The 17036-nt window shown below is 50.4% G+C and overlaps 1 protein-coding gene across 1 annotated transcript; it reads left to right on the top strand.

The window, feature by feature from the left end:
- Nucleotides 1-1543: 1543 nt before the first annotated feature.
- LOC137838384 (uncharacterized) lies at nt 1544-3225 on the top strand. Its single transcript, XM_068647627.2, has one exon. The coding sequence runs from the start codon at nt 1567-1569 to the stop codon at nt 2932-2934; it is 1368 nt and encodes a 455-aa protein (XP_068503728.1). The 5' UTR covers nt 1544-1566; the 3' UTR covers nt 2935-3225.
- The last annotated feature ends 13811 nt before the right edge of the window (nt 3226-17036 follow it).

Raw genomic sequence — 17036 nt, 5'->3', positions numbered from 1 at the left:
CTCCGTCATTACTTCCACAGCTTTATGGTGGTTGTGATGATCAACCTCCCTATACAGAAAGTGCTGCAGAAGTCGGATGTGGCGGGAAGAATGGTGCGCTGGGCGGTGGAACTGTCAGAATTCGACATCCAGTGTGAGCCTAGAGGATCCATCAAAGGGCAGGTGTACGTAGATTTTATAGCGGAACTGTCGCCCGGAGGTGAGCAAGAGGTGGAGGTGAGTTCGCAGTGGCTGCTCTTGGTTGATGGCTCTTCCAACCAACAAGGGAGCGGTGCGGGAATAGTCTTGGAGGGACCCGACGGCATACTGATCGAGCAGGCCCTGCGCTTCGCTTTCAAGGCAAGTAACAATCAGGCAGAATATGAAGCCCTGATAGCAGGAATGCTCCTGGCCAAGGAGATGGGCGCACAGAACCTCCTGGTGAAGAGTGACTCCCAGCTGATTACGGGGCAGGTGTCGGGTGAGTTCCAGGCGAAGGACCCACAGATGGCAGCGTATCTGAAATACGTCCAGTTGTTGAAGGGAGCATTCAACGCTCTTGAGCTGATACATGTCCCGAGGGAGCAGAATGCCAGAGCTGACCTGCTTGCAAAGCTGGCCAGCTCAGGCAAGGGGGGTAGACAGAGGACAGTGATCCAAGAGACTCTCAAAGCTCCGCGTAGATTCGTGGAAGACAACAGGGTGGATGTCCTCCAGATTTATACATCAAGGGGAAGGCCGAGGAGTCATTGCTCTTTGACCCAAGATACGCAGAGGGCGCCCCGCATCAGCATGTACGTGGGTGTGCCTGAGGAAGAGCAGATGCAGGTATGCGTTCTGGCCAGGGGAGACACCTGGATGACGCCCTACAAGCGATACCTGGCGGATGGGGCTCTCCCAGTGGAGCCTGAAGAAGGTAAAAAAGTCAAAAGAAATGCCGCAAGATATACTTTGGTGGACGGGGTGCTGTTCAGGCACGGTTTCACTCACCCTATCCTAACATGCGTCAGTGGCGATGAGTGCACCAGGATCAGTGTTGTCAAGATCGCGAGTTAACTCGCCGATCTTCCGAGTTTACGATCTTTCCAGGCAAAATCGCGTCAGATCGGAGATGGGATCGGACCATCTCTGGATCGGAGCGATCCAGCGATCCAAGGGCTGGATCGGACGATTCATGGGCCCCAGCGATCCATGACGCGGCCCAAATAGAAAACCCTAAATTAATAAAACCCTAATTTTAAAAACTGAAACCCTAATCTGAAACGAAACCCTAATTTTTCTTAACTTGTGCCGCTGATTGTGCTTGTCGCCGCAGCTCTTCTCGTTGACGCCGCCTTCGCGCACCACCGCGTACCACCGCGCACACTCTTGCTCGTCGCCGTCGCCTTCGTGAACCATCGCGAACGTTGCGTTGCGCCGCCGCTGCCTTCGCGCACCACCGCGAACGCTCCGCTTTCGTGCTCTCTCTGCTTCGCGATCGCTCCGCCTTCGTGCTCTCTCCGCTTCGCGATCGCTCCGCCTTCGTGCTCTCTCCGCTTCGCGATCGCTCCGCCACTGCCTTTCGTTAATTTTTGGTGATCATTTATAATGGCTAGTGGAAGAACTGATTCAGCTTGGAAGCACTGTGTGTCTGTTGATGGAAAAACAAGGAACCTAAGGTGTAAATACTGTGATAAAGTACTCACAGGAGGGGTTTACAGATTAAAACATCATTTAGCCGGGACTTCAAAGGATGTGGGGGCATGTGTATCAGTGCCTGAAGATGTTAAAAAATCAATGATGGATACTGTTGTTAATCTGCAGCAAAATTTTTTGAAGAAGTCAATCTCTAGAGAAGAGAGTTCAATGGGACAGACAGAAAGTGGTATAAAAAGATCAATTGAAGAACAGATTGGGAACTCATCAAATATTTTCAAGAGAAAAGGATCTCAAAGTACTATTAATGCCATTTTCAAGAAGAATGATAGAGAAGATGCATGTCAAGAGATTGCTCGGTTTTTCTACAATAATGCTATCCCTTTTAATGTAGCAAAGAGTGAAGAATTTAAGAGGATGGTTGAGTTAATTGGTAGACATGGTCCCGGATTAAAGCCACCATCCTATTATGAAATAAGAGTGAAATACTTGAAGCAAGAGGTTGAGAAGACAAATCTGATTGTAGAAGAACATAAACTTTTCTGGAAAAAATATGGATGTACAATAATGACAGATGGCTGGACCGATAGGAAGAGGAGGACTATACTGAATTTTTTGGTAAATAGTCCAAGGGGAACGGTCTTTTTGAAGTCTATTGATGCATCTGATATATGCAAGACAGCTGACAAAATCTTCAAAATGGTGGATGATATTGTTGAAGAGGTTGGGGAAGAAGATGTCATCCAAATTGTAACGGACAATGCAGCAAATTATAAAGCAGCTGGGGAGTTGTTAATGCAAAAGAGGAAAAAGTTGTATTGGACTCCTTGTGCAGCCCATTGCATTGATCTAATGTTGGAAGATTTTGAAAAGAAAATCCCACTCCATCACGACACAATCGCCAATGGGAAGAAGATTACAACCTACATCTACTCCAGAACTGGTCTTATCTCCTTGTTGCACAAATATAGTGAAGGAAAAGATTTGATAAGACCAGCCAATACTCGCTTTGCCACCTCTTATCTGACTTTAGGATGCTTGAATGATAATAGAGGATCACTTATTAAGATGTTCACATCCTCAGAGTGGCAATCTAGTCAATTTGCAAAAACTAGAGATGGAGGGTTGGTGGAAAATCTGATAATGGACAAGGGATTTTGGAAAAGCATTTTAAATTGCTTGAGGGGTGCTCTTCCCCTGATTAAAGTGCTGCGCATGGTTGATTCAGATGAGAAACCAGCCATGGGATTTATTTATGAAGAGATGGATAGGGCAAAGGAGAAGATACAAAATCTCTTCAATGGAGTTAGTAAAAGGTAATTTACCTATATTTGATTTCTAAATTAGATATACAAACTTGTTTTGGAGATTTATTTATTTGTTTTTATCTTATTTAGCTACACTCCCCTTTGGGAAATCATTGATCGGAGATGGGACAACCAATTGCATAGGCCGTTGCATGCTGCGGGCTATTATCTTAATCCCATGTTACACTATCATCCTGACTTTAAAGTTGATTATGAGGTGAAACGTGGAATGTATGAATGTTTGGAGAGGTTGGTGAGAGACCTTGATGTGATGAGTAAAATTGATTTTCAATTAGAGAGTTTCAAGAGCAAGTCTGGATTGTATGGTACTCCCTTAGCTCAACTTGGACTCAAGACCAAAACTCCATCGGTGGGAATCATATGGTGATGAACATCCAGAACTACAAAGATTTGCAATTAGAGTATTGAGTTTGACTTGTAGTTCATCTGGCTGTGAGCGTAATTGGAGTGCTTTTGAAGGGGTAAGAATTTAGTTCATCTGGCTGTGATTTCATAATTATTTTTTAGATGATCATATGATGTGTTAACTACTTTTATAATTATTTAGGTTCACACTAAGAAAAGAAATCGTTTACACCAAATGACTATGAACGATGTGGTGTTTGTGATGACTAATTCAAGATTGACGAAGAAGAAAGATGTTAGAAAGACAAAAGAATATACGGTTGATGATCTTTCTTCTGATGATGAATGGACTGTGGAGGAAAATGAAACATTACATGGTTTAGATGAAGAAATATTACTTGAAGTTGGAGCTAGTAGAGGAGCAACAATTGAGGTTCCTCCAATTGATGATGATAATGATTTGGAAGTTCCTCCAATTGATGCTAATGAAAATGAAGATTTTTTGGAGGATGAAGATGATTATCCTATGATGAATGCGAATGATTTTGTTGGATAGTTTATTTGTATTAAACATTATCTTGAATCTACTTTCTTTTAATTATGTTATGTATTTGAACCGTTTTATGAATTATGAATCTATGTTAAATTATGTTATGTATTGCAACCATTTCATGAATTATGAATGTATTTTTAATTATCTTATGTATAGTAACTCGAATAGTAACTCTTCCGAGTCGAGTTACGATCCCCGAGTTACGAGTTTTTTTTCCCTCTCCGATCCACCTCCGAGTTACGAGTTTGACAACACTGACCAGGATAATGGCGGAACTACACGAAGGCATCTGCGGGAGCCACGTAGGGGGAAGATCCTTAGCCTCCAAGGTAATACGCGCAGGTTTCTTCTGGCCAACAGTGAAAGAGGACTGCGCACGGCACGCCCAGCGGTGTAGGCAATGCCAAAAGCACGCCGACTGGCACAAGGCGCCGCTAGAAGAGTTGCGATCCATATACAGCCCGTGGCCTTTCCATACATGGGGAATCGACATCCTGGGCCCCTTCCCATTGGCGATTAGGCAGATGAAGTATTTGATTGTTGCCATCGAATACTTCACCAAATGGATAGATGCAGAGCCCGTGGCACAAATCACAGCGCACAAAGTACAACATTTTGTGTGGAAGAACATTGTGTGCCGTTTTGGCGTACCTAGGCGGTTGATATCCGACAACGGAACCCAGTTCGCCAGTCAACAGTTGAGAAAACTATGTGCTGAGGTAGGCATTAAACAGGTGTTTGCATCAGTTGAGCACCCCCAGACTAATGGGCAAGTAGAATTGGCAAACAGAGTTCTGCTGAGGGGGTTAAAAAGAAGGTTAGAGAAAGCCAAAGGGGCGTGGGCGGAAGAGGTACCAAGGATTGTATGGGCATATCACACCACGCCCCAATCCTCTACTATGGAGACGCCTTTCAGTTTGGTTTACGGGTCGGACGCGATGATCCCGGTAGAAATACATGAGAGCTCGCCACGTTTTCAAAACTTTGTGGTGGAGGAATCTATGAAGAGAGGCGGGTAAACCTGGACCTGCTAGAGGAGGCCAGGGAAGAAGCTAGAATAAAAGCTGAAGCGACGAAAAGAAGAGTAGAGCGGCAATATAGCTCTAAGGTAAAGCCGCGACAGTTTCAGGTCGGCGACCTAGTGATGAGGAAAGCTCACCCATACGAGTTGGAGAATAAGCTGTCTCCCAAGTGGACCAGACCCTTCAGAGTTACTGAGGCTAAGGGCAACGGTTCGTACAACCTGGAGACTTTAGATAGAGGTCCTATCCCGCGCAGTTGGAATGCAGCCAACCTAAAATTTTATTTCAGTTGACTTATGTAAGTGGTTATGTAACAATTTAGTTGAAGGGGACGCTCTTTTTCCCTCTCAGGGGTTTTTTAATGAGGTCACCCTAATAAAAGGTAAAACCAATTTGAGAAAATGAAGTGCCTTGGTTTTTAGCCTGTATCTTTCTCCGTTTGAAGTAAGGTAAGGCGTCGCCAAGAGAAGGCGTCGCCAAGAAAGAAGGCGTCGCCAAGAAAGAAGGCGTCGCCTAGGTCAAGGCGTCGTCAAGAAAGAAGGCGTCGCCTGGATGGAGGCGGGCGCCGTTGGTGAACATGGCGAAGGAAAGCGCACAATATGCGAAATGTATGCAGAGTAAAGTGACGTTGCGAAAATCAATTGATATAGAAAAAGTTGGTGTTACAAGCAATGTTCAATACAATGGAAGTAGCCCAAATGGGGCGAATATTACAACTCATGCAAGTCACAAAAGAGCCACTTTTCAGTGGTCATCAGAATCAGCACTGGAGGAAGGCGAAGCCCCTTTCCCAGCCCGCAGAGCTCGAGTAAGTCGTGTCCTCTTTTCTTGGTTTATTTTCGAACCTGCACCAAGGGAGATAAATGTGTCAGAGATACCATGAGGCAAGACATGCACATACAGAAAACAACAAAGGCCGGAGTTTCTAGGGAAGCGACTCTTACATATGTACTTTTCGAGAGTCCCAGCGTTGAACTCCAGGCTGATCAAAGTGGCAAAGTCAAAACCTCCCGCCTCAGCAAGAATCTGGCAAGCTATTTGATCACTTGGAGCCAGCTTCTTGAAGGGTTTGGTTTTGAGGGCCCTCGTCTCTCTCACCCAGTACAGCGGAAACCTATCCAGAGCGTCGGGAACAAGGTCAGTACGACAGATCTTGAAGAACCGGCCTTTCCACCCGGAGAACGAGCTTTGGAAGGGTGTGAAGAGAACTCTCCCGGGTACATTACTGAGAGTTACCCAGAGGTTGTGTCTCTGCCTCTTCACCTCAAAGAAGTGAAGAAAGAGGTCAACCGAGGGTGCACAACCCAGAAACCCGAAGAGAATGTCGAAGGCTTTGACAAAGGCCCAGCTGTTGGGGTATAACTGGGCCGGAGCAACGTTGATCTCCGACAGCAGTTCCTTCTCGAACCAGGAGAAGGGTAGGCGCACTCCGATGGTCTTGAACACCACCTGGTAAAAGTAAAAGAAAGGGACCGCTTCGTTGGCCTGCTCGTCTCCACATACTGGCTCCCCTAGAGTGCAAGGGAGCACAGCGATGTCGTCGTCATGCCTCCTCGCGAAGGCCCGGTGGTCATAAGAATACGAATCCCCTTTGTGCTCCCTTATGGCCCTGGTAGCGAGTAAGCATGAACACTCATCAAGAAGTTCACTCGAAGCCCAGGGGTACAAGTCCTTGGGACTGACCCTGGAGGAAGCAGCATGAGAAGACATTCTTTAAACAAGATCAGGAATTGTCAAGGGTGTAGGGACTGCCGGAAATGCAAGAGTCGAGCGAGGGGAGCGAACGCTGGAACAACCCTTCGTGAGAAAAGAAAGGGTGCAAGAAGGAAGGGTGCAAGAAGAGAGAACGTGAGTAGGTTATGAAGAGTGGGAAAATGATGAGGATAGTTTCAGAGTTTGAAGAGTTAAATAAAGCGGTTAGAGCGCTAAACGACGCGAATGGATGCACCGCACGATCGAGCCACGTGGCAGCAGATGGAAGGGTGGCCCTGGCACCCCTGGTTAAGCTCAGAACACGTCGTATCAATAGAATACCTGATGGTACGATGCACCGTCGAAAGGGGATCAGGGGCACAGTAGGAGTCAGGATCAAATCGAATGACTGGATGTCCCATCAGCCATACAGAAAGCGCCACGTGGATCAAGTTGAATGACTGAACGTCTCATCAGCTATACAGGGAGCGCCTCGTGGAAGATACGGGAAGGGCCTTGAGCTCTTCGCTGCCCCCAGGCATCGACCAAGCCCAAGGTCAAAGTCAATGTCAAGTTAGGGACGATGCCCAAGGCAACACTAGCATGAGACGCCCGAGGCGTCGTCTGGAATGATATAGAGGGCGACGCCAGCATGAGACGTCGCGGGCGTCGCCAACCCAAATATCAGCAGGGTCGCCTCCCCGATACCCACAGGTAGGAAAGACTGTGGAGGGAGACGAAATTGAAGGGGGCAGAGTTAGTTGCTGGCGTCATCTCCCCGATACCCACGGGTAGGAAAGACTGTGGAGGGAGATAAGACCACCAAACGCCAGCGAATTGCTGGCAGGGTGTTCCCCGATACCTATGGGAAGGAAAGACCATAGAGGGAACGACCCCCCCCCCCCCCCCCCCCCCCCCCCCCAAAGCACTCGACGTTTTAGACACCCGGGGACGATACGACGCTGCTGTAGCAGGCCTCTCCTTAGGCGTGGGCGCCGGGGGCTAAGGATCAAGGAGAGAACCGTTTTGGTGTTAGAGACACCCCGTGGACGATACGGCGTCACTAGGTGAGCCTCTCCATGGGCGTGAAGGTTGGCACGCGACCTTTCCCGGCCATACAAGGCCGCCCAACGAAGCAAAAGAAGCGAGTATAATACGAACAAAACAACCGAAGCACGCGAAGACAAAGAACGATGATAAGATCACATAAGCAGAATTTTATACCGCGAGGGCACAAAAGCAATCATACGAACACCCAAATTTGTAGCAAGAGTACGAATGGTTCAAAGAATTACAAGTTTAACAGAGAGAGTCAAAAGTAAAGGTAAAGTATAAAGGAATTAAGCTTGAAGGTGAAGGTGGCGGGTGAGAGACAGCGGTTCAGTCATCCAAGTCCATGGGCACGACCTTCCCATCGACGACATGGTGTGTGGGGTCGCAGTTCGAAATATTGATGCCAGGGTGCTCGCAGGACGCCTGGGTCAGAGCCTCTTGGAACCCCTCCTCGAAAGTACCCGCCATCTCCTGGATGAGGGCCTTTTTGTCCTTCTCTAGCTCCTCAACGGCGGCATCCCCAGAGGTCACCTGCTTCTCCAGAGCCTCCTTCTCCACGCGAAGCCGACTGACCTCGACCTGTAGTTTGTCGTAGTCAGCCTGGAGAAGGTCCATAGCTTTGGCCTGGGTGGCCATTTCCCCCTCCATCCGCTCCATCTTGTCAGCCTGCTCAAGGCAACGGTCCTTCAGGTCCTTTTGAACTTCTGCATCAGCTTTGACCAATTCTTGAAGGCCCGTTACCTGGACTTGGAGGGCGACTTCCCGAGTATAAAAGCCAGCCTGGAGCTCCAATGCCTCTGCCAGTTGCCTCTCAGTTTCTGCTTTGGACTCTTGCGCTTGCTTAAGAGAGGTTTGGTAGGTTTCGTTCTGGCGTCCCAGGGTCCTCATTTCCTCCTCCAGAGTAGTCGCCTTTGTTTCCAAGGCCTGGAGAGTTTAAGCTTGCAGGACCGCGTTTCTGGCCTAGGCGCGCCATTCAAGGGCCACCGCCAAGAAGGCCCCCAAGTAGAAAGGCATGCCTTCCTTCCTGTCGGTGCCCTCTGGCAGAGTCCCGCCACTGAAGCCCCTCATTAGATGCATGATCGGAGGGGGGATGGCGATGAAATCGGGGGCGGCAGCGACGGGAGCAGGGGAAGCAACGGCTTCTACCGGCGGCGGAGGCGGGGCAGATTCGGCGCCTTCGCCCCCTTCCTCTTGGAGTGTTATGGGAGGAAGTGAGGTCGCACTTGAGGGGTTGTCCATGAAGGGGTTCCCTCCCTGGGGCGACGCCTCTACCAAAAGAGGAACCCGCGCAGATTTTCTTCTCTTGAAGGGTGCCACGCCTTCTGAGTCCTCATCATCTGATAGAATCTCCAAGACCCGTTTCCCTTTGTCAAGGGGGGTTGGAGCCGGTGACGAAGCCGCGGCTAGGGGAACAACGGCGATGGGTAGAGGAGAGCTGGGAGTCTGAAGTGCTATGAGGCTATGTGGAGATGACGGAGGTGAACTAAAGGGAGCTTCGGCGGTGATCGGAGGAGGTGGTGACAGAGTTGGCGGGGGAACCGGATCGGTAACAGGGGTGGAGGAGGCGCCCGCCTTGGCGGCGCGAGCCTCCTTCATTGCTTTCGCCAGCATCATTCTCTTAGAAGCGCCCATCACCGATCCTACATCAAGACAGACCAAACAGCAAAAATTAGGACCAAAGCAGCTATGCAAAATTACAACACACATGGAGGCGTGAAATGCAAGTAACATGGCACAATATAAAACGAGCATAATAGTCTGGGGGAACAAACGTCCGATAGCAGGCTGTTCACAACAAGAAGGATGAGGGGAGAGTCCCCTTACCAAAGTAGGTGGTCAGGGCGTGAGCATTGTACTCGCTAGCGACAAGCTTCAAGGTATCAAAAACGATCCCCAACCCGGCCAAGGCTTTGCTTACCTCCCTGTCGGCGGGAGACAGCTCTTCCAGAGTTTTGGCCCTGAGCAGTTTAGGGCGCTCCGTCCAGTAAACGGGGAAGCCATCCAAAGCTGTGGGATCGTGCTTGGCGCTGCACACCCTGAAGAACTTCCCTTTCCAGTTCTTGTAAGAATTTTGGAAGAGGGAGAGGAGGATCCTGCCCGCGATCCCGGAAAAGCTTACCCAGAAGCTTTTCCCCTGCTTTTTCACCTCAAAGAAATGCAGGAAGACATCTACAGAAGGGGGGATTCCCAGGTGTCCGCAAAGAATTGGAAAACCCCTCACGAATGCCCAGCTGTTGGGATGGAGCTGGGCGGGGGCAGTATTGATTTCAGTGAGAAGTTCCCGTTCAAAGGGGGTGAACGGGAGACGTACTCCTACGCGTTTGAACACGGTCTGGTACATGAAGAAGAAGGGTTTCCCCTTTCTAGGTCTGTCGTCCAAACAAACAGGTTCTCCAGGCCTGCCGGGACGGACGGATATGTGGGCGTCGTGTGTGCGGCAGAAGGCGTTAAAGTTGTACAAATGGGGATCCCCACGATGAGCTTCCAGATCTTGGAAGGAAGTCAGGCTGGTGCATTCGCTCAGGAGCTCGTCGGGGGCCCATGGGTAGAAGGCTTTGTAGTTGGACTTGGGGGTCATGGGGGAGGAATCAGGCTCCGCGTTCGCGCGCGTCATGGTGTAAATAAATAACTGGAGAAAGAAGAGAGGAAAAAGGATTTAGCAAGTGTAGCCATGGCAGGAAGGGGAGAGAGCCCCAGGAAACATCACCCACGCGAGAAAACCCAGAGGAGGAAGGAGAAGTGGAGAAACGCAGTAATGCATGAATAACAACAGTCCCAGGCAGTTCAATAAATCATATAATGCGACGAAAGGGAAGGGTCGTGAGTACTCGAAATCGTACCTTTGCTATCGGAGTGAAGGCAGTAGAAGAGCACAGGAAGGAGAGAATCGCAATTGCAGAGAAAAGGGGTTTGAAGGCGATGAACAGCGCGGAGATGCAGAGAGAATGAATGTAACAGTAGGGTGAGCGCGGGGTTTGGAGTAACTTAAACGTTACATTTCGCAACTCAAGAGGCGCTAACTAAGAGCCGTGGGATCGTGCCACGCGTCAGAGGATCAATTGCCCAAGGGAAACGCAAGGGTCTGTGGAGGATGGCCGCGCGATGGGCCACGTGGCGCGCGATCCAGGGTAGCCCCAAAAGGTGTTATTATCATCATTTCAGAGGAGGTCCAATCAGTCAGTAAGAGCGCTCCTAGGGTTCAGAGAGCGTCACGTCAACAATTCGAGAATTGTTGAGTCAGTAGGGAATGACACGTCATCAGGATGGCACGTGGACGGCGTGGGCGAGGCTTTAGTCTTTGCGCTGAAGACAAGTCTTCGGCTTAAGACTGGGGGGCTTGTGTACCGTCCCGTATCCGGGCGTTGACTAAGTCAAGGTCAAAGTCAACGACTGGAGAGTCAAAGTCAACGCATGGCGTCGCCTAAGTGATGGCGTCGCCCAACCAGGGCGTCGCCAGATCAAACAGTGCTAAAGCAAGGCAATCACGGTGTGGTTCCCCGATACCCATGGGTAGGAAAGACCATGGAGGGAGCAACGCCGTGGGGAGGCCTCAGGTCCCGATAACCCGGGGCAGTGATAAAGAGAAGGAAAAGGTGGCTTCAAGGCCATAGTGATAGTACCAGTGTAGGGCAGCCTGACTCGTGAAGTAGTCCTGCCGCCCCAGAGACGCCTGTAGAACAGATACGACTCAAGAGGAAGGTCACGCCCAGGGTAGCCGGGTGCAGGGTACAAGAGGAAGGCAGATACGCTCTCAAAGTAAGTGACTAGATAATTGGGGGCATGAGTTGGCACCCAAAAAGTCACCCCTAGCGCAGTAGCACTCCCAAGCAGGAGGACTCACACGTAGAAACGTCCCTAGATGGGCAGAAACGCCCCCAGATGGGGTCACGGCGTCGTGAGGACCTCCACGTGTACGACAGCCATGCCAGAATAGAAACACCCTTCAGTCAGGTGCCAGGTGATTAAAGTCATTCAATACAGTTTCCCTTTCGAGCATTCAGTGTTATAATGGCTCCCAAGCGTTTCAACGTCTTAAATGCGCTACGTTTTCTAATTAAATACGCTGATTGAGTGCGTTACATTTGTAATTAAAGGCGCTTTAAGGCGCTTTAAATGCTTGGGTAGTTTAAATAGGGCGGGGAATGTTGGAAAGGGGGTTCGAACTTTCTGCATATTTACGAGAACTCTCTAGTTGCTTGCTCGTGCTTCAAGGTTACGAACAGGGGACTGGGGAATATTTTTGCCTGAGAGAGAGAGAACACAGACACACAATACACAGTTATTTCTTTCCACCTTCAGAGTGCCATACGCGGTGCTCAGAGACGGAGGTGAACAGTTTTGGTGTTTCTTGCTGGCTGACTTGAGCGTCGGAGTGCAAACGGCCGCTAGGGCTCCTCTTTGTCCTCTTTTTTGCAGGAATCCACAGGTAATCAGTGGGAAGGAGTCCCTAGCTGACGATTGAGGTCGCGCACGAAGACGCCGCGGTCAACCAGACGGAACACCTCCGAAGGAGAGGTGTGCGAGAAGCGCACCAGCGTCGTACCCTCACGCCCGAGAGCGCAGACGCGGGCTCAACCTGTCAGGGTCAACGAGACCACGACGGGGAGAAAGAAGCCAGAGGGGAGACGCCCCTATGAGACCAGAAAACCCCAGCCCCGGGGTCTAGCCGGAGGCGATCGCCCGGCCAGGGAAACGGCAAGGCCGGCGAGGTACAACTTTGTGGTGGAGTTGAAGGATCTGATCGTCGTGCCTAATATAGCTGAAAGATTGAGGCGACCGGCGAAGACCGACAAGGTGTTGGGTCCTCGCAAGGACTCATGGTGTGAGTTCCACGAAGCTTTCGGTCATCATATCAATAACTACCTGTCGCTAGGTTACCAGCTAGATGAGTTGGTGAGAAGCAGGTTTCTGAAGGATTATGTCGCAGAACCCGCCACGACCGCCGCCCTGCCGACGCCAGCGGAAGAGCATGCGCACGAGATGCCTGTCCTCGGCGAGGTTCATACTATTGCTGGAGGCTTTTCCGAAGGAGGACCCATAGCCTCCCAGCGAAAGAAATATGCGAGGGGGGTCAACTCAATTGAAGAAAGAATCTCAGGTGATCTGTGGGAGTCGGATCTCGTGTTCACGAGGGCGGATCTGCGGGATGTTGTGCCGCACGACAATGACCCCGTGGTCATTTCAGTTGTTACGGCGGGCCGAAAGGTGCACAGGGTTCTAGTCGACCAGGAAGCTCTGCAGATGTCATGTTCTGGTCGACATTCAACAAGTTGCGGTTGTCTCCCGACCTTTTGAGGCCCTACACAGGGTGCTTATATGGGTTTGCAGATAACCAGGTGGAAGTCCGAGGCTACTTGGAGTTGAGGACAACGTTCACAGACGGAGAGGCCTCGCGTACCGAAAACATCCGGTACTTGGTCGTATACGCCAACTTCGCCTACAACATCTTGTTGGGCACATCGGCGTTGAATAGGCTGAATGCAGTAGCCTCCACGCGCCATATGAAGATGAAGCTGCCGGATCTCAACGGCAAGGTGATTATCATCAAGTCGGATCAGGAGGAAGCGCGGAAATGTTACGAGAATAGCCTGAAAATGAAGAGAGGCGTGTTCATGGTGTTTGAGTGTCTGCCAAGTGCAAACACGACGATGGTTGAGGCGACGCCCACTGGGTCAACGCCTGGTGAGGCCACACCCGTGAGGGCGACGCCCGAGGCAGATATGCACATGGGGGAGGGGCTTGACGACACATCGCCCATAGAAGAGGCGGTGCCCGTTAAGGAAAATAGCAGGGATCAGCAGGCGGCTAACGTGGTGGAGAGGGAGATCGGCGGCACAACGTTTAAGCTGGGGCGTTTGCTGAGCCAAGAGGAGCAAGATGAGGTGGCAGGGGTGATTTCACGCCATTTAGATGCTTTTGCATGGTTGGCCTCGGATATGCCCGACATCGACCCTGATTTCCTATGTCATCACCTTAGCATGGACGCCACGGTCCGCCCCGTGCGTCAAAGAAGGAGAAAGTTCAATGAAGAGAGACAGCTTGTGGTAATGGAAGAAACGCAGAAGCTGCTGAGCACCGGTCACATCAGGGAGATTCAATACCCTGAATGGCTGGCAAACGTCGTCCTGGTGAAGAAGGCGAATGGGAAGTGGAGGATGTGCGTGGACTTCACCGACTTGAATAAAGCGTGCCCGAAGGACTCGTACCCACTACCCAACATCGACGCGCTTGTGGACAGTGCCTCCGGTTGCAAGGTACTTAGCTTTTTGGATGCATTCTCGGGATACAACCAGATCAAAATGCACCCGAGAGATGAGAGTAAAACTGCATTCATGACGGAGACCAGCAGTTACTGTTACAAGGTGATGCCTTTTGGACTGAAAAACGCAGGCGCCACCTACCAAAGACTGATGGACAAGGTCCTAGCGCCCATGTTAGGGAGGAATGTGTACGCCTACGTGGATGATATGGTAGTGGCGTCGAAGGAAAGGATGCAGCACGTGGCGGACCTAGAGGAGTTGTTCGTCACCATATCCAAATACCGCCTCAAGCTAAACCCCGAGAAATGTGTCTTCGAGGTGGGGGCCGGTAAGTTCCTAGGATTCATGCTCACGGAGAGGGGAATAGAGGCGAACCCCGATAAATGCACAGCAATTATCACCATGCGAAGCCCGACATCAGTGAAAGAAGTGCAGCAGCTGACGGGGCGAATAGCGGCGTTATCAAGGTTTGTCTCTGCCGGAGGAGAGAAGGGGCACCCATATTTCCAGTGCCTTAAAAGAAATAGTCGTTTTGCATGGATTGACGAGTGCGAAGCGACTTTCATGAAGTTGAAAGAGTACCTGGCGACACCACCGGTCCTCTGCAAACCAGCAGCAGGCGTGCCCCGGCTATACTTCGCGGTAACAGAGCGAGCTATCAGTTCTGTGCTGGTCCAGGAGCAGGACCAGATTCAAAAGCCCATCTATTTTGTGAGCAAGGCTTTACCAGGCGCAAAGATAAGATACCAGTCGCTGGAGAAGGCAGCGTTGGCCGTGGTATTTTCAGCCAGGAGGCTCCGCCATTACTTCCACAGCTTTACAGTGGTGGTGATGACGAACCTCCCTATACAGAAGGTATTGCAGAAACCTGATGTAGCGGGAAGAATGGTGCGCTGGGCGGTAGAATTGTCGGAGTTTGACATCCAGTATGAGCCCAGAGGATCCATCAAAGGGCAGGTATATGCAGATTTTGTGGCAGAAGTCTCGCCCGGAGGTGAACAAGAGGTGGAGGCGAGCTCACAGTGGTTGCTCTCGGTTGATGGCTCTTCCAACCAGCAAGGAAGTGGTGCGGGGATAGTCTTGGAGGGACCCAATGGTGTGCTGATTGAGCAGGCTCTGCGATTCGCCTTTAAGGCAAGTAATAATCAGGCTGAATACGAAGCCCTGATTACAGGAATGCTCCAGGCTAAAGAGATGGGCCCGCAGAACCTCTTGGTGAAAAGTGATTCCCAGTTGATTACGAGACAAGTGTGGGGTGTGTTCGAACCAAAAGACCCACAGATGGCGACATATTTAAGGTACGTCCAACTGCTGAAGGGAGCGTTTAGCGCTCTTGAGCTAATACATGTCCCACGAGAGCAAAATGCCAGAGCTGACTTGCTGGCTAAGCTGGCCAGCTCAAGCAAGGGGGGCAGGCGGAGGACAGTAATCCAAGAGACGCTCAAAGCTCCGAGAAAGACGCTCAAAGCTCCGAGAAAATTCGTGGAGGACAACAGGGTGAATGTCCTCCATATTAGTACAGCGAGAGGGAGGCCAAGGAGTCATCGTTCTCTGACTTAGGATACGGTGAAGACGCCCCATATTAGCACATACGCGGACACGCCCGAAGGAGGAAGGCACGCGCAGATATGTGTTTTAGCCGAAGGAGACACCTGGATGACGCCATACAGACGGTATTTGGCGGATGGGGTTCTCCCAGCGGAACCAGGAGAGGGCAAGAAGGTTAAGAGGAATGCCGCAAGATATACCCTGGTGGATGGAGTATTGTTCAGGCACGGGTTCACCCACCCTATCCTAACGTGCGGCGATGAGTGCACCAGAATAATGGCGGAGCTCCACGAAGCCATTTGTGGGAGTCACGTGGGGGGAAGGTCCTTAGCCTCTAAGGTGGTACGCGCAGGTTTCTACTGACCAACAATAAAGGAGGATTGCGTACGGCACGCCCAGCGTTGCAAGCAATGTCAGAAACACGCTGATTGGCACAAGGCGCCGCAAGAAGAGCTGGGATCCATATACAGCCCGTGGCCTTTCCATACGTGGGGGATTGACATCCTAGGTCCATTCCCGTTGGCGATAAGGCAGATGAAGTATTTGATTGTTGCCATTGAATACTTCACCAAGTGGATAGAGGCGGAGCCCGTGGCCTAGATTACTGCGCACAAGGTGCAACACTTTGTTTGGAAGAACATTGTGTGTCTCTTCGGCGTACCTAGGCGGCTAGTATCCGACAATGGAACCCAGTTCGCCAGCCAGCAGTTGAGAAACCTGTGTGCGGAGGTAGGCATCAAGCAAGTGTTCGCATCAGTCGAACACCCCCCGACTAACGGGCAGGTAGAGTCAGCGAATAGAGTTCTGCTGAGAGGGCTAAAGAGAAGGCTAGAAAAGGCTAAAGGAGTGTGGGCGGAGGAAGTGCCAAGAATTGTATGAGCATACCACACCACGCCCCAATCTTCCACCATGGAGACGCCTTTCAGCTTAGTATATGGGTCGAATGCGATGATCCCGGTTGAGATTCACGAAAGCTCGCCACGCTTCCAAAATTTCGTGGCTGAGGAATCCAACGAAGAAAGGAGGGTGAATTTGGACCTACTGGACGAGGCTAGGGAGGAAGCAAGAATAAGGGCCGAAGCAGTAAAGAGGAGAGTAGAGCGACAATATAGCTCTAAGGTGAAGCCCCGACAGTTTCAGATTGGCGACTTAGTTATGAGGAAGGCTCACCCATATGAGCTGGAAAATAAATTGTCTCCCAAGTGGACCGGACCCTTCAGAATCACTGAAGCTAAGGGGAACGGTTCATACAACTTAGAGACTTTGGAGGGGGGTCCCATTTTGCGCAGCTGGAATGCGGCCAATTTGAAGTTTTATTTTACTTGAACTATGTAAGTAAGCAGCCATGTAACAATTTTATAGAAGGGGGCACTCTTTTTCCCTCTCGGGGGTTTTTTAACGAGGTCACCCAAATAAAAAGAAAAAGAAGTTCAAGAAAAGCTTTGCCTCAGTTTTTATCTTCTTTCCACTCGAAGTGCAAGACCAAAGGGTAAAAAGATAAAGGACAAAGATTCGAAATAGGCGACAGGCGTCGCCAAGCATACACGTCGCCAAGCGCAGGCGTCGCCAGATGTAGGCGTCGCCAAGAAACATAACGAAGGAAACGTGCACAGTATGTTAA

Source organism: Phaseolus vulgaris, chromosome 4 (genome assembly GCF_051622355.1).
Source record: "Phaseolus vulgaris cultivar YP4 chromosome 4, ASM5162235v1, whole genome shotgun sequence".
Lineage (NCBI taxonomy): Eukaryota > Viridiplantae > Streptophyta > Magnoliopsida > Fabales > Fabaceae > Phaseolus > Phaseolus vulgaris.
This window is presented reverse-complemented; position numbering and strand designations above follow the sequence as displayed.

Coding starts and splice junctions, on each gene's coding strand:
- LOC137838384 (XM_068647627.2), top strand. CDS start 1,567: ATGGCTAGTGGAAGAACTGATTCAGCTTGGAAGCACTGTGTGTCTGTT.